We start from the raw sequence: 15123 nt of genomic DNA, 5'->3' as shown, positions 1-15123 counted from the left end.
TTCAAGAACATCAAATTTCCGCGGGCAACTATTTAACAATTAGACGGCGAGCTCGAGGTTTCTAAAGCCGGTAGAAACCGAGAGCGAGCCGTCTAATTGTGTTAGCATAACCCACTGACCGATCTATTAAACACAAAATATAGCTAGAGTTGATTTATTGAAGGTTTTGATTGATAAAATCAGCGAAGACTAAGCGCGCGCTCCGAGAGCCTTCTACGGATCGATAGTATGCACCTGTTAAGCCAATCAGATTGCGCGATTACCAATAGTAGGTCAGTGTGGTTATGCTAACAGCCGATAGTTCCTCGACAGAAACACTCTATTGTTAAATGGTATATTAGCTCATATGCCATTGACCACAGAGATCCACGATTTCGTAGCCGATACGCGTCAACGAAAACAGCTGGGGAGCTTAAATATTGCAATTCTCTTCGGTGTTTTTAATAAAACAATTATTCCATTCGCGCTTGTTGGATATGAGATCGTTATAGCCAACTCTGCGCTACGCGCCTCGGTGGCTATCTACCATCCCATATCTATCGCGCGGTCGTGGAATAATTGTTAAATACGATGGGCGTCTTGTAGGGTAAGTGCTTGTCGCTGGGTTTATATTTTCCGATTGTTTTTGTTCCTCGGCCAGCAACTGAAATAACATTTTTAAAACATATTGCGTAAATAGCCAGCGTCAAGTGACCTGCATGTAATAAAGGTTTTCTTGCACAGAAGTAAAAGTGAACATGATGAAGTAGGATGGGATAATACAATACAAAAAAGAAAATACAATCTTTCTTAACGTGGTCAGCACGCTTAGCAAAAAAGCTAGTTTGCTGGTGCACCACGAAATAAAAATACAAAAAATAGAAAAATAAAAACTTCTTGGAAGTGTGGTGAACAAATTATTCTATGACACGAGCGTAAATTAAATAATAACGCTTCGCCCATTCGGAAAAGTGTGTTTCGGTGTTCCCGGTTTTACTACATGTCGTAAACGTTAGAGTCGTTAGAGCTCTTGAACCAAATTTTTGAAGATAAGAAAATAATAAGGCTTTACATTGGAAAGAACCCAAGCCGAATGTCTTGCAAATGGAAAATAATACACGCCATGACATTAATAATTGGCAGGGGGTTTGAGCTTTTCACCGCTGATGTTGTTCACTAAGACGAGCAAACTTGGCAGCTATTTGTGCCGTACTTTTTGTGGCGATACCTATTGACATCTCTCTCATCCTATGTGATTCTGCCACAAAGTTGTAAAGTTGCGCCAGAGTTGCAGAATTTACAGGCAAGTGGCTGGAAAGAAGCACCTCTCGGCAAACCAGCAGACACAACGTCTCCAAAACTCTCCAAGGTCCTGACTTAATCACAGCTCCTTGTAGTTCCATAAAGTCCGCTCCTTTCCTCCTTTTGTATGGCGATACAGTTTCACGGTTTCGGCGTTTCCTTTCTTGGTTAGGTATAGCAGTAGAAATACCACCAACCTGAAAAATGTTTCCACAGTTGTAGCACCTGCAGTTGTCAGTACATCCAAAGCCTCCCGCCAGGCATGGACACTTGGTCTTCCTTTTCCCGTCTCTGCATGATATTAAGTTAGGAATTTTTTGTTTCGATGCACTGCCACACGTGCAACCCCGTTTAGGCCGCTGGAAATTAATGTAACGCTTCTGTGGAGTCATCTTTTCATTGTGTTGATTCATGCAGTTGTAGCAACGACATTTTCTGGTGCAAGACTGCATTTTGCTGTTACATGGACATTTAGAATCTGAGCACGAAGTTTTTGAAGGGTCTTTGGCATTTTTTCCGCAGGTGCATCGTTTATCTACGATATACATGGTTTGATCTTGTTCATCCGATTTTGAGGAATCTGTAAGTTGGAAAAAACAACACCCAAAGACAGATGCGCGCCAACCGTTACATTAAAAGACACCAACTGTCTCTTGGTGATGTTACGAAAGTAGCTAAGAATATTTTCTTTGTGTCTGGGTGTTCAGGTTTAATGCATGGCACGTGAGTAGTGAGAATTACTTAACTTCCGCTTCCTTGTCGCAGACATGTGTCCTGCGAACACAATGGCTTATACGTATGGGCTAATCAGACGAAAAGCCTAATTGTGTTTTAGGCTTGATCCTTCAACATTTAAAGCGAAAACGGCATAACAACAATATAAATGACCAACTAGACTGAACATGATTTTTTTCTAATAAACCAGTAGTTGATGGTGTAGCTTTTATGCGCGGTAATCGCTCAATATATTTTCATATAATCGGCAAAGAAATACATAAACAATTACTGATTTGACGCAGACATCATCCCTCCCGCCCACTTTTCATTATTGGCGTGCCACAGTATATCAGAAGTTAACGTCATGAAAAGTGCGTGCAAACGAAGAGGCATACTTAGGAGAATGGAGACACTTTTTCTTTTCTTCTTTTTCTACCACTGGCTTTAGTTTTATTCCACATTCCAAGCATCAACAGACCCCTCAACAGTATCCAGGTTGATTCTCACACGGCAAAATATGTAAATGATCTTGTGAAGCAGTTCAGAAAAACCACGACTGTAAGTCAGTTTGACCACGTGATTTGTCCACCACGAATTGGGAGAAACCTGGTTAATTTTTTTAAATAAATAGAACGGACTAAAGACTAAACAAATTATACAAAAAAAGAACTTGCAGGCCTTGATGTTTAATATATTAATATACAAAACCCTTCTTATCAAAGGCTTAACCCAAAATCAAACTGTAAATCGTGTTCCTGTGGAAAAAAAACGCCCCACGGGGAAAAGGCATCATGCGTCAAGGACAGCAAGGGACAAACCCGTGGTCCATGAAATGTTGCAGGCCATTCATGTACAACGTAACAGATTGCAGATGTAAAGGGTGCAAGAACTGTTCAGCTGAACTGGACATTTCTACTGTTTTTGAAACAAGTATCCCTGAACATGTTTCAAACGTGTCTTGCAAATGTGGGCAAAACAAATCAAAAGAATTGCCAGAGTTCGTAGCGTGCAAGGATGGTATTAGGAAATCCAAGTGCCCCTGTTGACGTGTTAAGCAAAAGTGTGGATTTCAATGCAAATGCGTAAAATGTGGGAACCCCAATGAAAGGATAATGAGAAGGCGTGATTGAAAAAATAATAACATCCAACAGAAAAGAAAGCGCGAGAGAAGGAGCGCTGAGTTCTCGGCCTCCCAAGACATTCTTCCGGTGACCATGGACCACGTACGAGACGTGTTAATTATACAGCGTATTGTCGCTTCTAGGAGAAACCACAGTGCCGCGATCGCTAGAAAATATAACTGGTTTGTTCTGAAACAACTTGTTAACTCGAAAATTTGCAAAGAAAGCAATTATACAGTAAGCAGAAAAAGAGAGTCACAAGTTTCTGTAAAGCTGAATACATTAATCGAAAAGCCAAAAATTTGAATGTTACTATCAAAGTGACAATTAATTTTGTATTAAAAAAAAATAAGAAATATACCATTTTATAATATTGTTGATTTATCTTTTTAAATGGTCGAGGAAATGCGCGCGCTGTGATTGGTCAATTCGAACTCATTATAGTTCCATAAAGCACGCTGCGTACGTCACGCGCGTGCTTTATCGAGTCAGCCAAACACCTGAAGTAACCCAAGCACCTCAAGTCAGCCAAGCACCTCAAGTAAACCAAGCACCTCAAGTAAGCCAAGCACCTCAAGTAACCCAAGCATCTCAAGTAAGTCAAGCACCTCAAGAAAGCCAAGCACCTCAAGTAACCCAAGCACCTCAAGTAACCCAAGCACCACAAGTCAGCCAAGCACCTCAAGTAACCCAAAGCACCACAAGTCAGCCAAGCACCTCAAGTAACCCAAGCACCACAAGTCAGCCAAGCACCTCAAGTAACCCAAAGCACCACAAGTCAGCCAAGCACCTCAAGTAACCCAAGCACCACAAGTCAGCCAAGCACCTCAAGTAACCCAAGCACCTGAAGTCAGCCAAGCACCTCGAGTACGTCAAGCACCTCAAGTAACCCAAGCACCTCAAGTAACCCAAGCACCTAAAGTCAGCCAAGCACCTCAAGTAACCCAAGCACCTCAAGTAACCCAAGCACCTCAAGTCAGCCAAGCACCTCAAGTAACCCAAGAACCTCAAGTAAACCAAGCACCTCAAGTAACCCAAGCACCTCAAGTAACCCAAGCACCTCAAGTAACCCAAGCACCTCAAGTAACCCAAGCACCTCAAGTAACCCAAACACCTCAAGACAGCCAAGCACCTCAAGTAACCCAAGCACCTCAAGTAACCCAAGCATCTCAAGAAAGTCAAGCACCTCAAGAAAGCCAAGCACCTCAAGTAACCCAAGCACCTCAAGTAACCCAAGCACCTCAAGACAGCCAAGCACCTCAAGTAACCCAAGCACCTCAAGTAACCCAAGCACCTCAAGTAACCCAAGCACCTCAAGTAACCCAAGCACCTCAAGTAACCCAAACACCTCAAGACAGCCAAGCACCTCAAGTAACCCAAGCACCTCAAGTAACCCAAGCATCTCAAGAAAGTCAAGCACCTCAAGAAAGCCAAGCACCTCAAGTAACCCAAGCACCTCAAGTAACCAAAGCACCTCAAGACAGCCAAGCACCTCAAGTAACCCAAGCACCTCAAGTAACTCAAGCACCACAAGTAAGCCAAGCACCTCAAGTAACCCAAGCACCTGAAGTCAGCCAAGCACCTCGAGTACGTCAAGCACCTCAAGTAACCCAAGCACCTCAAGTAACCCAAGCACCTCAAGACAGCCAAGCACCTCAAGTAACCCAAGCACCTCAAGTAACCCAAGCACCACAAGTCAGCCAAGCACCTCAAGTAACCCAAGCACCTCAAGTAACCAAAGCACCTCAAGACAGCCAAGCACCTCAAGTAACCCAAGCACCTCAAGCAACTCAAGCACCACAAGTAAGCCAAGCACCTCAAGTAACCCAAGCACCTGAAGTCAGCCAAGCACCTCGAGTACGTCAAGCACCTCAAGTAACCCAAGCACCTCAAGTCAGCCAAGCACCTCGAGTACGTCAAGCACCTCAAGTAACCCAAGCACCTCAAGACAGCCAAGCACCTCAAGTAACCCAAGCACCTCAAGTAACCCAAGCACCACAAGTCAGCCAAGCACCTCAAGTAACCCAAGCACAACAAGTCAGCCAAGCACCTCAAGTAACCCAAGCACCTGAAGTCAGCCAAGCACCTCGAGTACGTCGAGCACCTCAAGTAACCCAAGCACCTCAAGTAACCCAAGCACCTAAAGTCAGCCAAGCACCTCAAGACAGCCAAGCACCTCAAGTAAGCCAAGCACCTCAAGTAACCCAAGCATCTCAAGTAACCCAAGCACCTGAAGTCAGCCAAGCACCTCGAGTACGTCGAGCACCTCAAGTAACCCAAGCACCTCAAGTAACCCAAGCACCTAAAGTCAGCCAAGCACCTCAAGACAGCCAAGCACCTCAAGTAACCCAAGCACCTAAAGTCAGCCAAGCACCTCAAGACAGCCAAGCACCTCAAGTAACCCAAGCACCTCAAGTAACCCAAGCACCTCAAGTAACCCAAGCACCTCAAGTAACCCAAGCACCTCAAGTAACCCAAGCACCCCAAGTAACCCAAGCATCTCAAGTAAACAAAGTATCTCGAGTAAGCAAAGAATCTCGAGTAAGCAGAGTATCTCAAGTACATTATAAACACCACATTTGGGTACATTATAATTACCATATATGAAGTACCTACCCACAAGTAAACAAAGTATCTCGAGTAAGCAAAGAATCTCGAGTAAGCAGAGTATCTCAAGTACATTATAAACACCACATTTGGGTACATTATAATTACCATATATGAAGTACCTACCAGCCTTATGAAAACACCGCTGACCAAAACAGAAATTAATTACTTTCCAAGTTATGAGACTATGATTTCTCCGTCTCAGGTAAAGTCCTCTTCTCCTCAGGTCCCATCAATTTGATTGATTAGATTATAACAAGACGGCAGATTCGATTCTAAATTTAAAAAAATCAGAACTGAATTTATGGAACAGTATTCCACAGTAGCTCCGACTATGACTGTTTGTGAATATGTCAACTGCCTATTACGATCCCATGGTTAATTTGCACGCAAATCTATATCTCGCTCGCGCTTAGAAAAACAGTCACTGTGTCCCATCAACAGTTTTATTTGTTTCACATCAACTGAACTACATGTTTCTTTACAGCTCCAGAAAAAAGCTTTTTAGTTTTGCAATTAAAAGGTGACAATTCTCTCTTATGTAATTGTCCTTTGAAGAAACTTGCGAATGTCACTGAACCAAGATGTATCCCATGGCTTTCATGTGCTTGTTCCCATTATCTGGTGAGGCGATTGCTTCGTTTCCACAAGTGTTGGTATTGTCATGTTTTCCCCCTGTACCAAAACCAATTCTGGAATCACAGGAAGCGCAGTCATTTTCGTTGTTGCCCAGGATGCCGATTCTTGCTCTGGCATGTGGGTAGTCGTTACCAACTGCATTGAAGCCTTCCTTATTGCAGTTGCGTTGTAATGAAGCCTGCGAGCCAAGGAGTGTCTTCCACGTGTTACGACCCAGAGAGGTGGCGCGGTAGTTTCCGTCGGCAATCAGTGAGTGAAGTGAGTTGGCGTGCTTGTTGATGACAATGAACTTGATCTGATGGCCGAGTCTCATACCGAGACATATCTTGGAGAAGTGTGTGTTCCAGTAGGTCGGTAGCTTGGTCTCTTGTGTGTCAAAGCCAGTCTTTCCTCCTGGAAGGTTGAAGTTGATCTTGTTGCTCCAGAGTTTGGAATCGTAATGAAAGGTTGACTAATTAAAACAGAATGAAAAGGAAACCAGTTGGCTGATTAACAGTTATCAATTAAAACAAGGAAAAAAACTCATAGAAAAACATAATTTTGATTTCTTGTATGGTATTTTGGAGCTGCAGTGGGTTTTGGTAATGGTTTATGGCAATGTGATGTTTGGTTAGTCCAAACTGTAAAACGTCAATCCCTTTTTCTTCCAAAGAATTATTTGGAAATACTTAAAATTAAGTACAAGTCTCTGTAGAAGTAGTCAAAAATTCTCAGTTATTATTTTCCAACTTAAAATTAATGACCATGTTTTGCCAAGTCAGCATAACGCTAGAGGGAAATCCGCATTGTTCGGCAAGGATTTGTATGAGAATTTCGATTAGGAAGACCGTTTATTACTTTTGGACTGTTTATTACCTTAGTGCCGTCAATTTTCATGACCAGCGTCCATCCACCACCTCCACATGCTCCAAGGCCAGAGCTTGTCATGTGACAGTACACAGGAACCTTTTTAGAGGCTATATGGAGTAAGTAAGCTTTGTTTCTTTGCGACCTGATAAAAAATATATACATTAGTTTGTTCTAAAGGCAGCTGGCAAATATCTTGAAAGAAGAAAATGGACATTAGTCTACACGGATGTGGTTGGTACGATGAGTCGCTTAAAATACAAGTTTTCTATTCGCTGTAAATCATAATAATAATAATAATAATAAATGTGTGATGTTGTTAACACGGTAAATTAATTTCTAAATAATTCAATTGAAACCTTCCGAAAGCTAACGCCTTGTCTTTCATAAAGGATGTTTTGTTAAGCATTATTCAAAATTTTACAGGCTTACAGAAAAATTTTACAGACGATAATTATACCAAACGAGGTGAGCTTTGTTTTGTAACCCCGTTGTGAATTCCACAAGACTGCCGATAAATTCTGTTCCTGGTTTTCAATTTCAGTATTGAACCTTAGTTTAACTAAACATTTTTAGTTCTCGAAAAACCGGATTTTTGCTCAGGTTTTAAAAAGAAAGTTGGAGCCATATTGAAAGCGTAAGAGTACAATTTTGCTGCCTAAAAGAGCGAGAATAAGGTAGTTTTGTTCGCTATGCCTAATGTTGCAAAAGTTGTAGAACTTACTTGTGATTTTCGTAAATGTCCTTACATGAAGCAAATGACTGACCTGATAAAAAAATGCACCGAATCAAGTGATGTCAAGAATATATGAGTGTGATACGAATGAAATAGCATCAGAGATACTTTACCAGCGGAATTTCCAGGAGAAGTCTTGTTCATTGCCGCCATGAGCTGTTCGAACTTTTTCTCCAGTGCTGCTACCAGAGTCGCTTCAAGAGATTTAATGGCTTCGTTAGAGTGAGAATCTTGGACCACATTACAGATGATTGTTCTGTCGTCCAGCTTGGCTGGAATCTTGTTTAATGAGGATGAAGTATTCCCGCCAACACCTATGCTTCCAATCGCGATCAAGACGGACAGTAGAAGAAGGAAAACCACAGTAGAGTGCATTTTGCTGAGTGATGTCTTCACAAGCTTATCACTAAGTCGTTATGACTTCCCGTGCCTCAGGTCGGTGTCTTTGTTTACAAGACGGCGCAGAAAAAAAGAACACGAATTTTTCTCCTGCCAATAACTACTGCCAATCACTCTTCACGGCCTCGTTGCTCATTCTCTCTTAATTAGAGGACAAAAACTAATTTGCTGATCAATACTTTTCTAAAATTCAGATCTTAACATGCATAAAACTTTGTCTTGAAGATATTTTCTAAATATCTCTATATTTCATACTCTAACATCGCCGAAGAAAATAGGTCTTCAAGGTGTAGCAGCTTTCGCAATCGGCAGATATATATACTCAACATTGTTTAAACAAAGCGTATATGCGTATTTTCCGTATTTGTCGAATATTTGTAAGCTGACTTGCTTATCTCCTTCAAATTTCCACGTTTGTAGCCCATTTTCCTAGTTTTGCATTTTATTTTATATCACAGAAAGTCTCTATTTTTTCGAATGCAGGAGCCCGTTCAACGTGCGACGGGAACAATGACCACGCGCGCGGGTAAATAGAGTCTGCGAATTTTAATACCTATACGAGCGATTGAGTGCTATTTAATCGAAATATTTTTTTTTCTCTTATACCAGATGTTTGAATATATCTGGGTAATGTTCAGTCTGTCAGTTAGGTGCAACTAAAGTCAATTTTGAATCAAAAACGACAACGCTCCACAGTCTTATATTAATCTTCTGCAGATGAAACATTCAAACTAGAATATCTGTTTATTCAAGACGACTCTTTGATAATATGGTAATGACCGATGTGGCCCCAATGACATTCTTCATTTGTCTCAGAGTGCTGTGCTTCCAGTACAAGAATTCTATCCACTAATGCCACCGTTCTGACAACCATTTGTCCATGACAACATAACCCATTTAGGACTGATCCAAATCGAGTCCTCCTTTTTGACTCTACATCCCTCGTATACACGCTTTGTATTTTTAGAGCTCAGTTCACAATGTTTATTTTAGCCCCAGGGGGGGTACTCCGGCTTGTAAATGACGGGGATGATCGAATGGAGGCAAAACTCAGGACCCAAAAAAATCCCTAAGTCTTCCGACATTACCCAAAAAAATCTCTGGCCCAAAAATAACCCCTAAAAAATCCCTTGTCAAATTACCCCTAAATTGCCAGGAGGAGCAAAAACATAACACAAAGAACGCTTGTTTTGTTTATACATCATACCATAAATACGCCAAGGCCGCGCCAAGGCACTTTAGTTCGTTTTTAATACCCAAAAAAATCCTCTATCTAAATCAAGTCAACCAAAAAAATACTTACCAAATTTTCCAACCCAAAAAATTCTGGAATCGAAAATTTCAAACCCAAGAATATCCTTCGATCATCCCCGTCATTAACAAGCCGGAGTACCCCCCCTGGGATTTTAGCATAAAGTCGAAAATCTTGGAGGTAATACAAATGAAAAAAAATTAGCAAAAGACTACTGAAGATAACTGAAAAAATAAAGAATTAGATAAAGAGCACACTTTATCGACTAGTTTGGCCCACTTTTAGTAAGTGGCCAGGACAAGTGCTCGCTATGACTGATTTCTTGCGACACTGATTCCAAGTCACTATAGAACCTCCAATGCCCTGTGTCAATATTTACAAGGAAATTTTCTACCCGTTTGTTCACTAACTCTATAACTAACGAAAGACGCGCGCAAATGCCGGCAGGGGTGAAGGATTTTTTCATCGCTTTGATAATTTGCCGTACAAAGTTTTACTTTGCACTCTGTATCTTAAGAAATCGATCACATTTTAGCCAGTTGTTCCTCATTCCCTATTCACCGTTTCAACTGAACTGTCACACTCGAAAAGCAAAATGTGGAAAGATGATTCACTTTTGAATTTTAATGAAGCTACACGGCGATTTGCACACAATACAAAATGTTGATAAAATTACGGTCGACCCAAAACCCGAACCCAAAATTTCCATTAGTTTTAACCAGAGTTTCCCTTGTTTTCACTCTAGTCGTGTAATGACGTTTACCAGATAGTTAATTAGTGTCTCATTTGTTACAAAGTGTTTGAAATTGATCAGTTTAGAACTGAGGTCACGCAACGATTTCCATGTCATCATTAAAGTTGACTGTACTCTAGATTTCCTATGATATTTTTGAAAGGGAAAGTTAGACGAGGGTGACGTGTTATGGCATTTCTTTGTGATAGCAAAAGCACAACAAAACCGCCGACCGGTTAGCTCAGTTGGTAGAGCGCCGGGCAGTCGTGCGGGAGGTCTCGGGTTCGACTCCCAGAGCGGACCAACACTCAGGGTCTTAAAATAACTGAGGAGAACGTGCTGCCTTTTTAATGACGTCTGCAAATGGTTTGACGTTCTAGTCTCCTCGAATTAGGACGATAAACCCTTAGGCCCCGTCTCCTGCATCATCAGTGTCATGGTCAGCAGGGGACGTTAAAGAACCCACACACTAATCGTAAAGAGTAGGGCACGAAGTTCACGGTGTTGTGGTCTGTCTATCACATGTATATTGGTGGTGGGGTGAGATCATACACATGGACGGACGTGAAACGCATTGAGCTTTGTAAATGCGCTGTATAAGAACCTATATCATTCATTCATAACAAACAAACAAACAAACATACAGGCATCTTCTTCTTGCTAGGAGGTATAAATGCACTGCCAACTACATTTTAGGTTGCCGTCTCCTGTTTGTGTGAATGGTGTTCAAAAGACGTAAACGACGCAAACGCATTACTTTGTCAGCCATTTAAAGCGGCGTCTGAAACTCGCGCTAACAACTACAGTTAAATCAAATTCCGAACTTTTTAATTTGAGTCAACTCAAAAAAATTATTAGATTTGGCTCATGTAAAATATGACGTTTAAAGCGGGCCTAAAAAAACATTAAGCTTATATGTTGCAGATTCAGAAGTATTTATCTAGACGTATCTATCTGGTAGGCTCTAGCTCTCACCTTTCATATCGTATATATCCTTTGCATTCTTCAGCCTAATGCACACGCACAGTTTAAACCAAATGTCTCAACCATAGTGTGGCACCTCAGTCTAATTTTTTTTGTGTTTTATCTGCTTAACGCTTAACGTTGCACTGAACTTGACAGCCATTTTAAGCCGAGGAGCACTGGGAACGAAATGTGCCCCAGAGCCGCAAGAGCCGCTTGTCCCTCTTAGCCGGCAGAGCCTGGCTCTGGGTACTTATAATTTGAGATATAAATGGGATTCTAAAGGATTTCGGATTTCCATATACTTTATATAACTCTGGGGTCGCTCATCTAAGTTGGTAATTATTTTCTTGATATATCTGCCGGTTATTACAATCTGGTGCACAACCCAATTTTTTTGCGCGCGAAAAGGAAAACCCTAACTTAGTGTTTTTTGTACGGTTACTTGAGAAATATTACTTGCGCAAAGTTGCTTTAAAACAACACTGAGTCACTCTGTCCCATCACCAGTTTTATTTGTTTTGCATCAATTGTACTACATGCTTCTTCATAGCTTCGAGAAAATGCGTTACTAGTATTGCAATCTGTTTTATTGGAGCTATGATTTTTAAGGAAACCTAACCTATAAAAAGGGACAGTTCTTTGTCACTTAACAACGACCAGCAAATTAGGTTGTGAATGTCACTGAATAAAGATGTATCCCATGGCTTTGATGTTCTTGTCTCCATTATCTCCCCCGGCGCGTGCCACATTTCCACACGTGTTGTCATCAGGATTTCCTCCAGTACCAAACCCGATTCTGGAATCGTTGCTGTTGCAATCGTTTTGTTCGTTACCAAGGATACCTATTCTTGCCCTTTTAAGCGATTTTCCAGGAGTGTGCGCGTTAAACCCTTCCTTATTGCAGTTGGGTTGTAAGGAAGCCTGCGAGCCAAGAAGTGACTTCCACGTGTTACGACCCAGTGAGGTGGCGCGGTATGCTCCGTCTGCAATCAGCGAGTAAAGTGAGTTGGCGTGCTTGCTGATGACAGTGAACTTTAGCTGATGGCCGAGTCTCATACCGAGACATATCTTGGAGAAGTGTGTATTCCAGTAGGTTGGTAACTTGGTTTCTTGTGTGTCAAAACCAGTCTTCCCTCCTGGAAGGTTGAAGTCGATTTTGTTGCTCCAGAGTTTGGAATCATAATGAAACGTTGGCTGATAAACAAAAAAAAAATAAAAACAGTTCAAACAAACTAGCGCGCGTGATAAAGACAATACGAAGATGCCTCACGGTATTTTTCGTCTGGGTCTGCGTAATGTTTCATGTCAAAGTGACGACTGCTTGGACCAAACTATACAATGTCAAATTATGTGCGCCTTCAATCAACTTTTTCTTTCAAAACAAATGCTTTGAAAATACTTGGAAACAAGAACAAATGTCTGTAGAAGTAGTAAAAAATTCTCAATAATAAACCGCCAATGCATCATGTTTTTCCAGGTTAGCATAACGCAAGAGGGATATGCGCTTTGTTTGGTAAGACAAATTTTGCTTGGTAACACATGTTTATTAGCTTTGTGGTGTAATTTCTATGAGACCTCTCAGTTAACCTTTTAGCAAAATAATTACGTTTACTTCAGTTTCTGATCCTTGTTAAAAACAACTAAAGTTTTTGCCAATGTTATTTATCTAACATGTCACTCTTATTTTTTAGGTCCAACACCAGTGTGCAGACGTGATACCTTAGTGCCATCAATTTTCATGACCAGCGTCCATCCGCCACCTCCACAGGCTCCAAGGCCAGAGCTTGTCATGTGACAGTACACAGGAACCTTTTTAGAGGCTATTTGGAGTAGATAGGCTTTGTTTCCCTGTGACCTGTTATAAAAAAAGACATAAGTTTCTACTATAGACCATCGAATAAACAACTATTTTAAAAATTTCATGAACGAATCAATTGCAAGTGGACAAGAATTTACACAAATGTGGCTGGTTGGTAGCCTGAATTTCAGACATCCCTCTGTGCTCGCCTCCTCGCCAGAAGGGACGTCTGAACACATCTGGGCCTAATGCCGTCCGGTGACGTCACTACACTTTGGTTTTAATTCATGCGGAAAAGTTTCTGTCGAGGCCATGAAATTGTGAAAGAAAAATCGCTTCAAAAAAGGATTACAGGGTATGAAATTGTTTTAAAAGTAAACTATTGGAAACTTGAGACAAATGAATGAGATTTTAATCGACTGAAGGCTATATTCTTTTACGGAACCGATTTAATCTGAACTGATTTGCTTTTATCTAGCGATCAAAATATAATATGTTACGCAGCGGACAAATTCAACACACTCGTGAGTACTTAAATGAATCAATTTAGACGGTTACAGAGGCATCAAGAAATGGAATTCAATACAAAAATATCCTACTTGACCGTGGGCACTGAGTTCAGAAATCACTGGCTCATCGAGGCTGCAGGACATAAGCGTCGAGCGGCATTGTTGACAAAACAAGAATACGTATAAATTTGGCAAAACACTGCATGTCGAAGCGACGAATGCCGCCAACTTAAAACCTACCGATTTCCATTACTATTCTTCATCCGAAGGTAAACTAATAAAGTAATAAACTCAAGGTAAATGGCTAATAAATTCATTTCTGGGAAGGTGAACTCTTTCGAACTCTTTCCAAACGTTTTCAAATTATAATCCTCGCGCGGTAAAATTCAGTAATAATTTCACATAATTATGCAAATAATTTTTAAATCAACCAATCAAAATCACTACCCGGTTTTCGGGTAGTGACGTCACCGGACGGCATTAGGCCCAGATGTGTTCAGACGTCCCTTCTGGCGAGGAGGCGAGCACAGAGGGATGTCTGAAATTCAGGCTAGCTGGTTGGGGGATGTTGTTGGACTTAATTTGTTGGCGCATTAATTACAGAAATAAGTAAATTGAAACTTTCAGAAAGCTATCGGGTTGTCTATGGGATAATACCAAAGGTCACAAGGGTATTTTGTTAATTAAGCATGATTCATCAGTTAACAGACTTTCTTCAAAGCTACCAGGATAATGCTACGAAACATGGTTCTACCTTTTCCCCTTTTGTTGAATTCCGCAAGTTCCAGTTTTAATTTCTGTTACTTGCTTTTCGATTTCAGTTTAAATTAATACCTTATTTACACGAAATCTAAAATGCGTTTAGTTAAATACGGTTTGAAATGTTTTTTTTTTCATAGAAGTTGCTTACTGATGTTTCTCGACATTAAATTCAGCACAACGAAAGCACAATTAGAGCCGGCTTACTTCAGCCCTAAAATTTAGCCTTTCAGTTTTCTATTGCTGATTTTATTTTGCCGTGAAACCTGTTTTAACTAAACATGTTTTGTTGCACTGCGAATAACATTTTCTCAGTAAACACTCTTGTTACGTTCCTGCGTTTGTGGAAAACCTACAATTTTTGCTCAAGTTTTAAAAAGATATTTGGAGCCCTAATGGAAAAGTAAGAGTACAATTTTTTGCATAAAAGAGCGATCGAATGAAATTTGTTGGCCATGTGCATACTCGTGCAATAGTTGTGCAACTTACTTGTGATTTTCGTAAATGTCCCTACACGAAGCAAATGACTGACCTGCCCAAGAAAAAAATGGAACAAAATTAAGCGAAGTCGTGAATAATAATTATAAGACAGAATAAAATAGCATCAAATAGACTTTACCAGCGGAATTCCCATCAGGCGAAGTCTTGTTCATTGCCCCCATGAACTGTTCAAACTTTTTCTCAATTTTCTCCAGTCTTGCATTAAGAGTCGCTTCAAGAGATTTAATAGCTTCGTTAGTGTGCGATTCTTGAACCACAT

At 40.8% G+C, this 15123-nt stretch overlaps 2 protein-coding genes across 2 annotated transcripts; both read right to left on the bottom strand.

The window, feature by feature from the left end:
• Positions 1 to 6173: 6173 nt before the first annotated feature.
• Positions 6174 to 9334, bottom strand: LOC144634649 (putative skeletal organic matrix protein 5). The gene is made up of 4 exons (XM_078493669.1): positions 8061 to 9334; positions 7936 to 7978; positions 7221 to 7356; positions 6174 to 6816 (listed from the first exon to the last, which is right to left on the bottom strand). The coding sequence occupies exons 1-4, from the start codon at positions 8320 to 8322 to the stop codon at positions 6298 to 6300; spliced, it is 960 nt and encodes a 319-aa protein (XP_078349795.1). The 5' UTR covers positions 8323 to 9334; the 3' UTR covers positions 6174 to 6297.
• A 2460-nt stretch (positions 9335 to 11794) lies between these two features.
• Positions 11795 to 15117, bottom strand: LOC144634805 (putative skeletal organic matrix protein 5). Its single transcript, XM_078493839.1, has 4 exons — positions 14983 to 15117; positions 14853 to 14895; positions 13017 to 13152; positions 11795 to 12491 (listed from the first exon to the last, which is right to left on the bottom strand). Exons 1-4 carry the CDS (start codon positions 15023 to 15025, stop codon positions 11976 to 11978), a joined length of 738 nt encoding a protein of 245 aa, XP_078349965.1. The 5' UTR covers positions 15026 to 15117; the 3' UTR covers positions 11795 to 11975.
• Between the last annotated feature and the right edge of the window lie 6 nt (positions 15118 to 15123).

Source organism: Oculina patagonica, chromosome 13, assembly GCF_052425735.1.
Source record: "Oculina patagonica isolate OP01 chromosome 13, crgOcupat, whole genome shotgun sequence".
NCBI classification, from domain to species: domain Eukaryota; kingdom Metazoa; phylum Cnidaria; class Anthozoa; order Scleractinia; family Oculinidae; genus Oculina; species Oculina patagonica.
Note: the sequence above shows the minus strand (reverse complement) of the source record. Positions and strands in the feature narration are given on the sequence as shown.

Excerpts from the sequence above, each read along its gene's own strand:
- LOC144634649 (XM_078493669.1), bottom strand. The coding sequence starts at position 8,322 with ATGCACTCTACTGTGGTTTTCCTTCTTCTACTGTCCGTCTTGATCGCG. Across the intron at positions 7,979-8,060 it reads TTCTCCTGGAAATTCCGCTG|GTCAGTCATTTGCTTCATGT; the intron begins GTAAAGTATCTC and ends TTTTTTTATCAG. Across the intron at positions 7,357-7,935 it reads GACATTTACGAAAATCACAA|GTCGCAAAGAAACAAAGCTT; the intron begins GTAAGTTCTACA and ends ATTTTTTATCAG.
- LOC144634805 (XM_078493839.1), bottom strand. The coding sequence starts at position 15,025 with ATGGGGGCAATGAACAAGACTTCGCCTGATGGGAATTCCGCTG. Across the intron at positions 14,896-14,982 it reads GCCTGATGGGAATTCCGCTG|GTCAGTCATTTGCTTCGTGT; the intron begins GTAAAGTCTATT and ends TTTCTTGGGCAG. Across the intron at positions 13,153-14,852 it reads GACATTTACGAAAATCACAA|GTCACAGGGAAACAAAGCCT; the intron begins GTAAGTTGCACA and ends TTTTTATAACAG.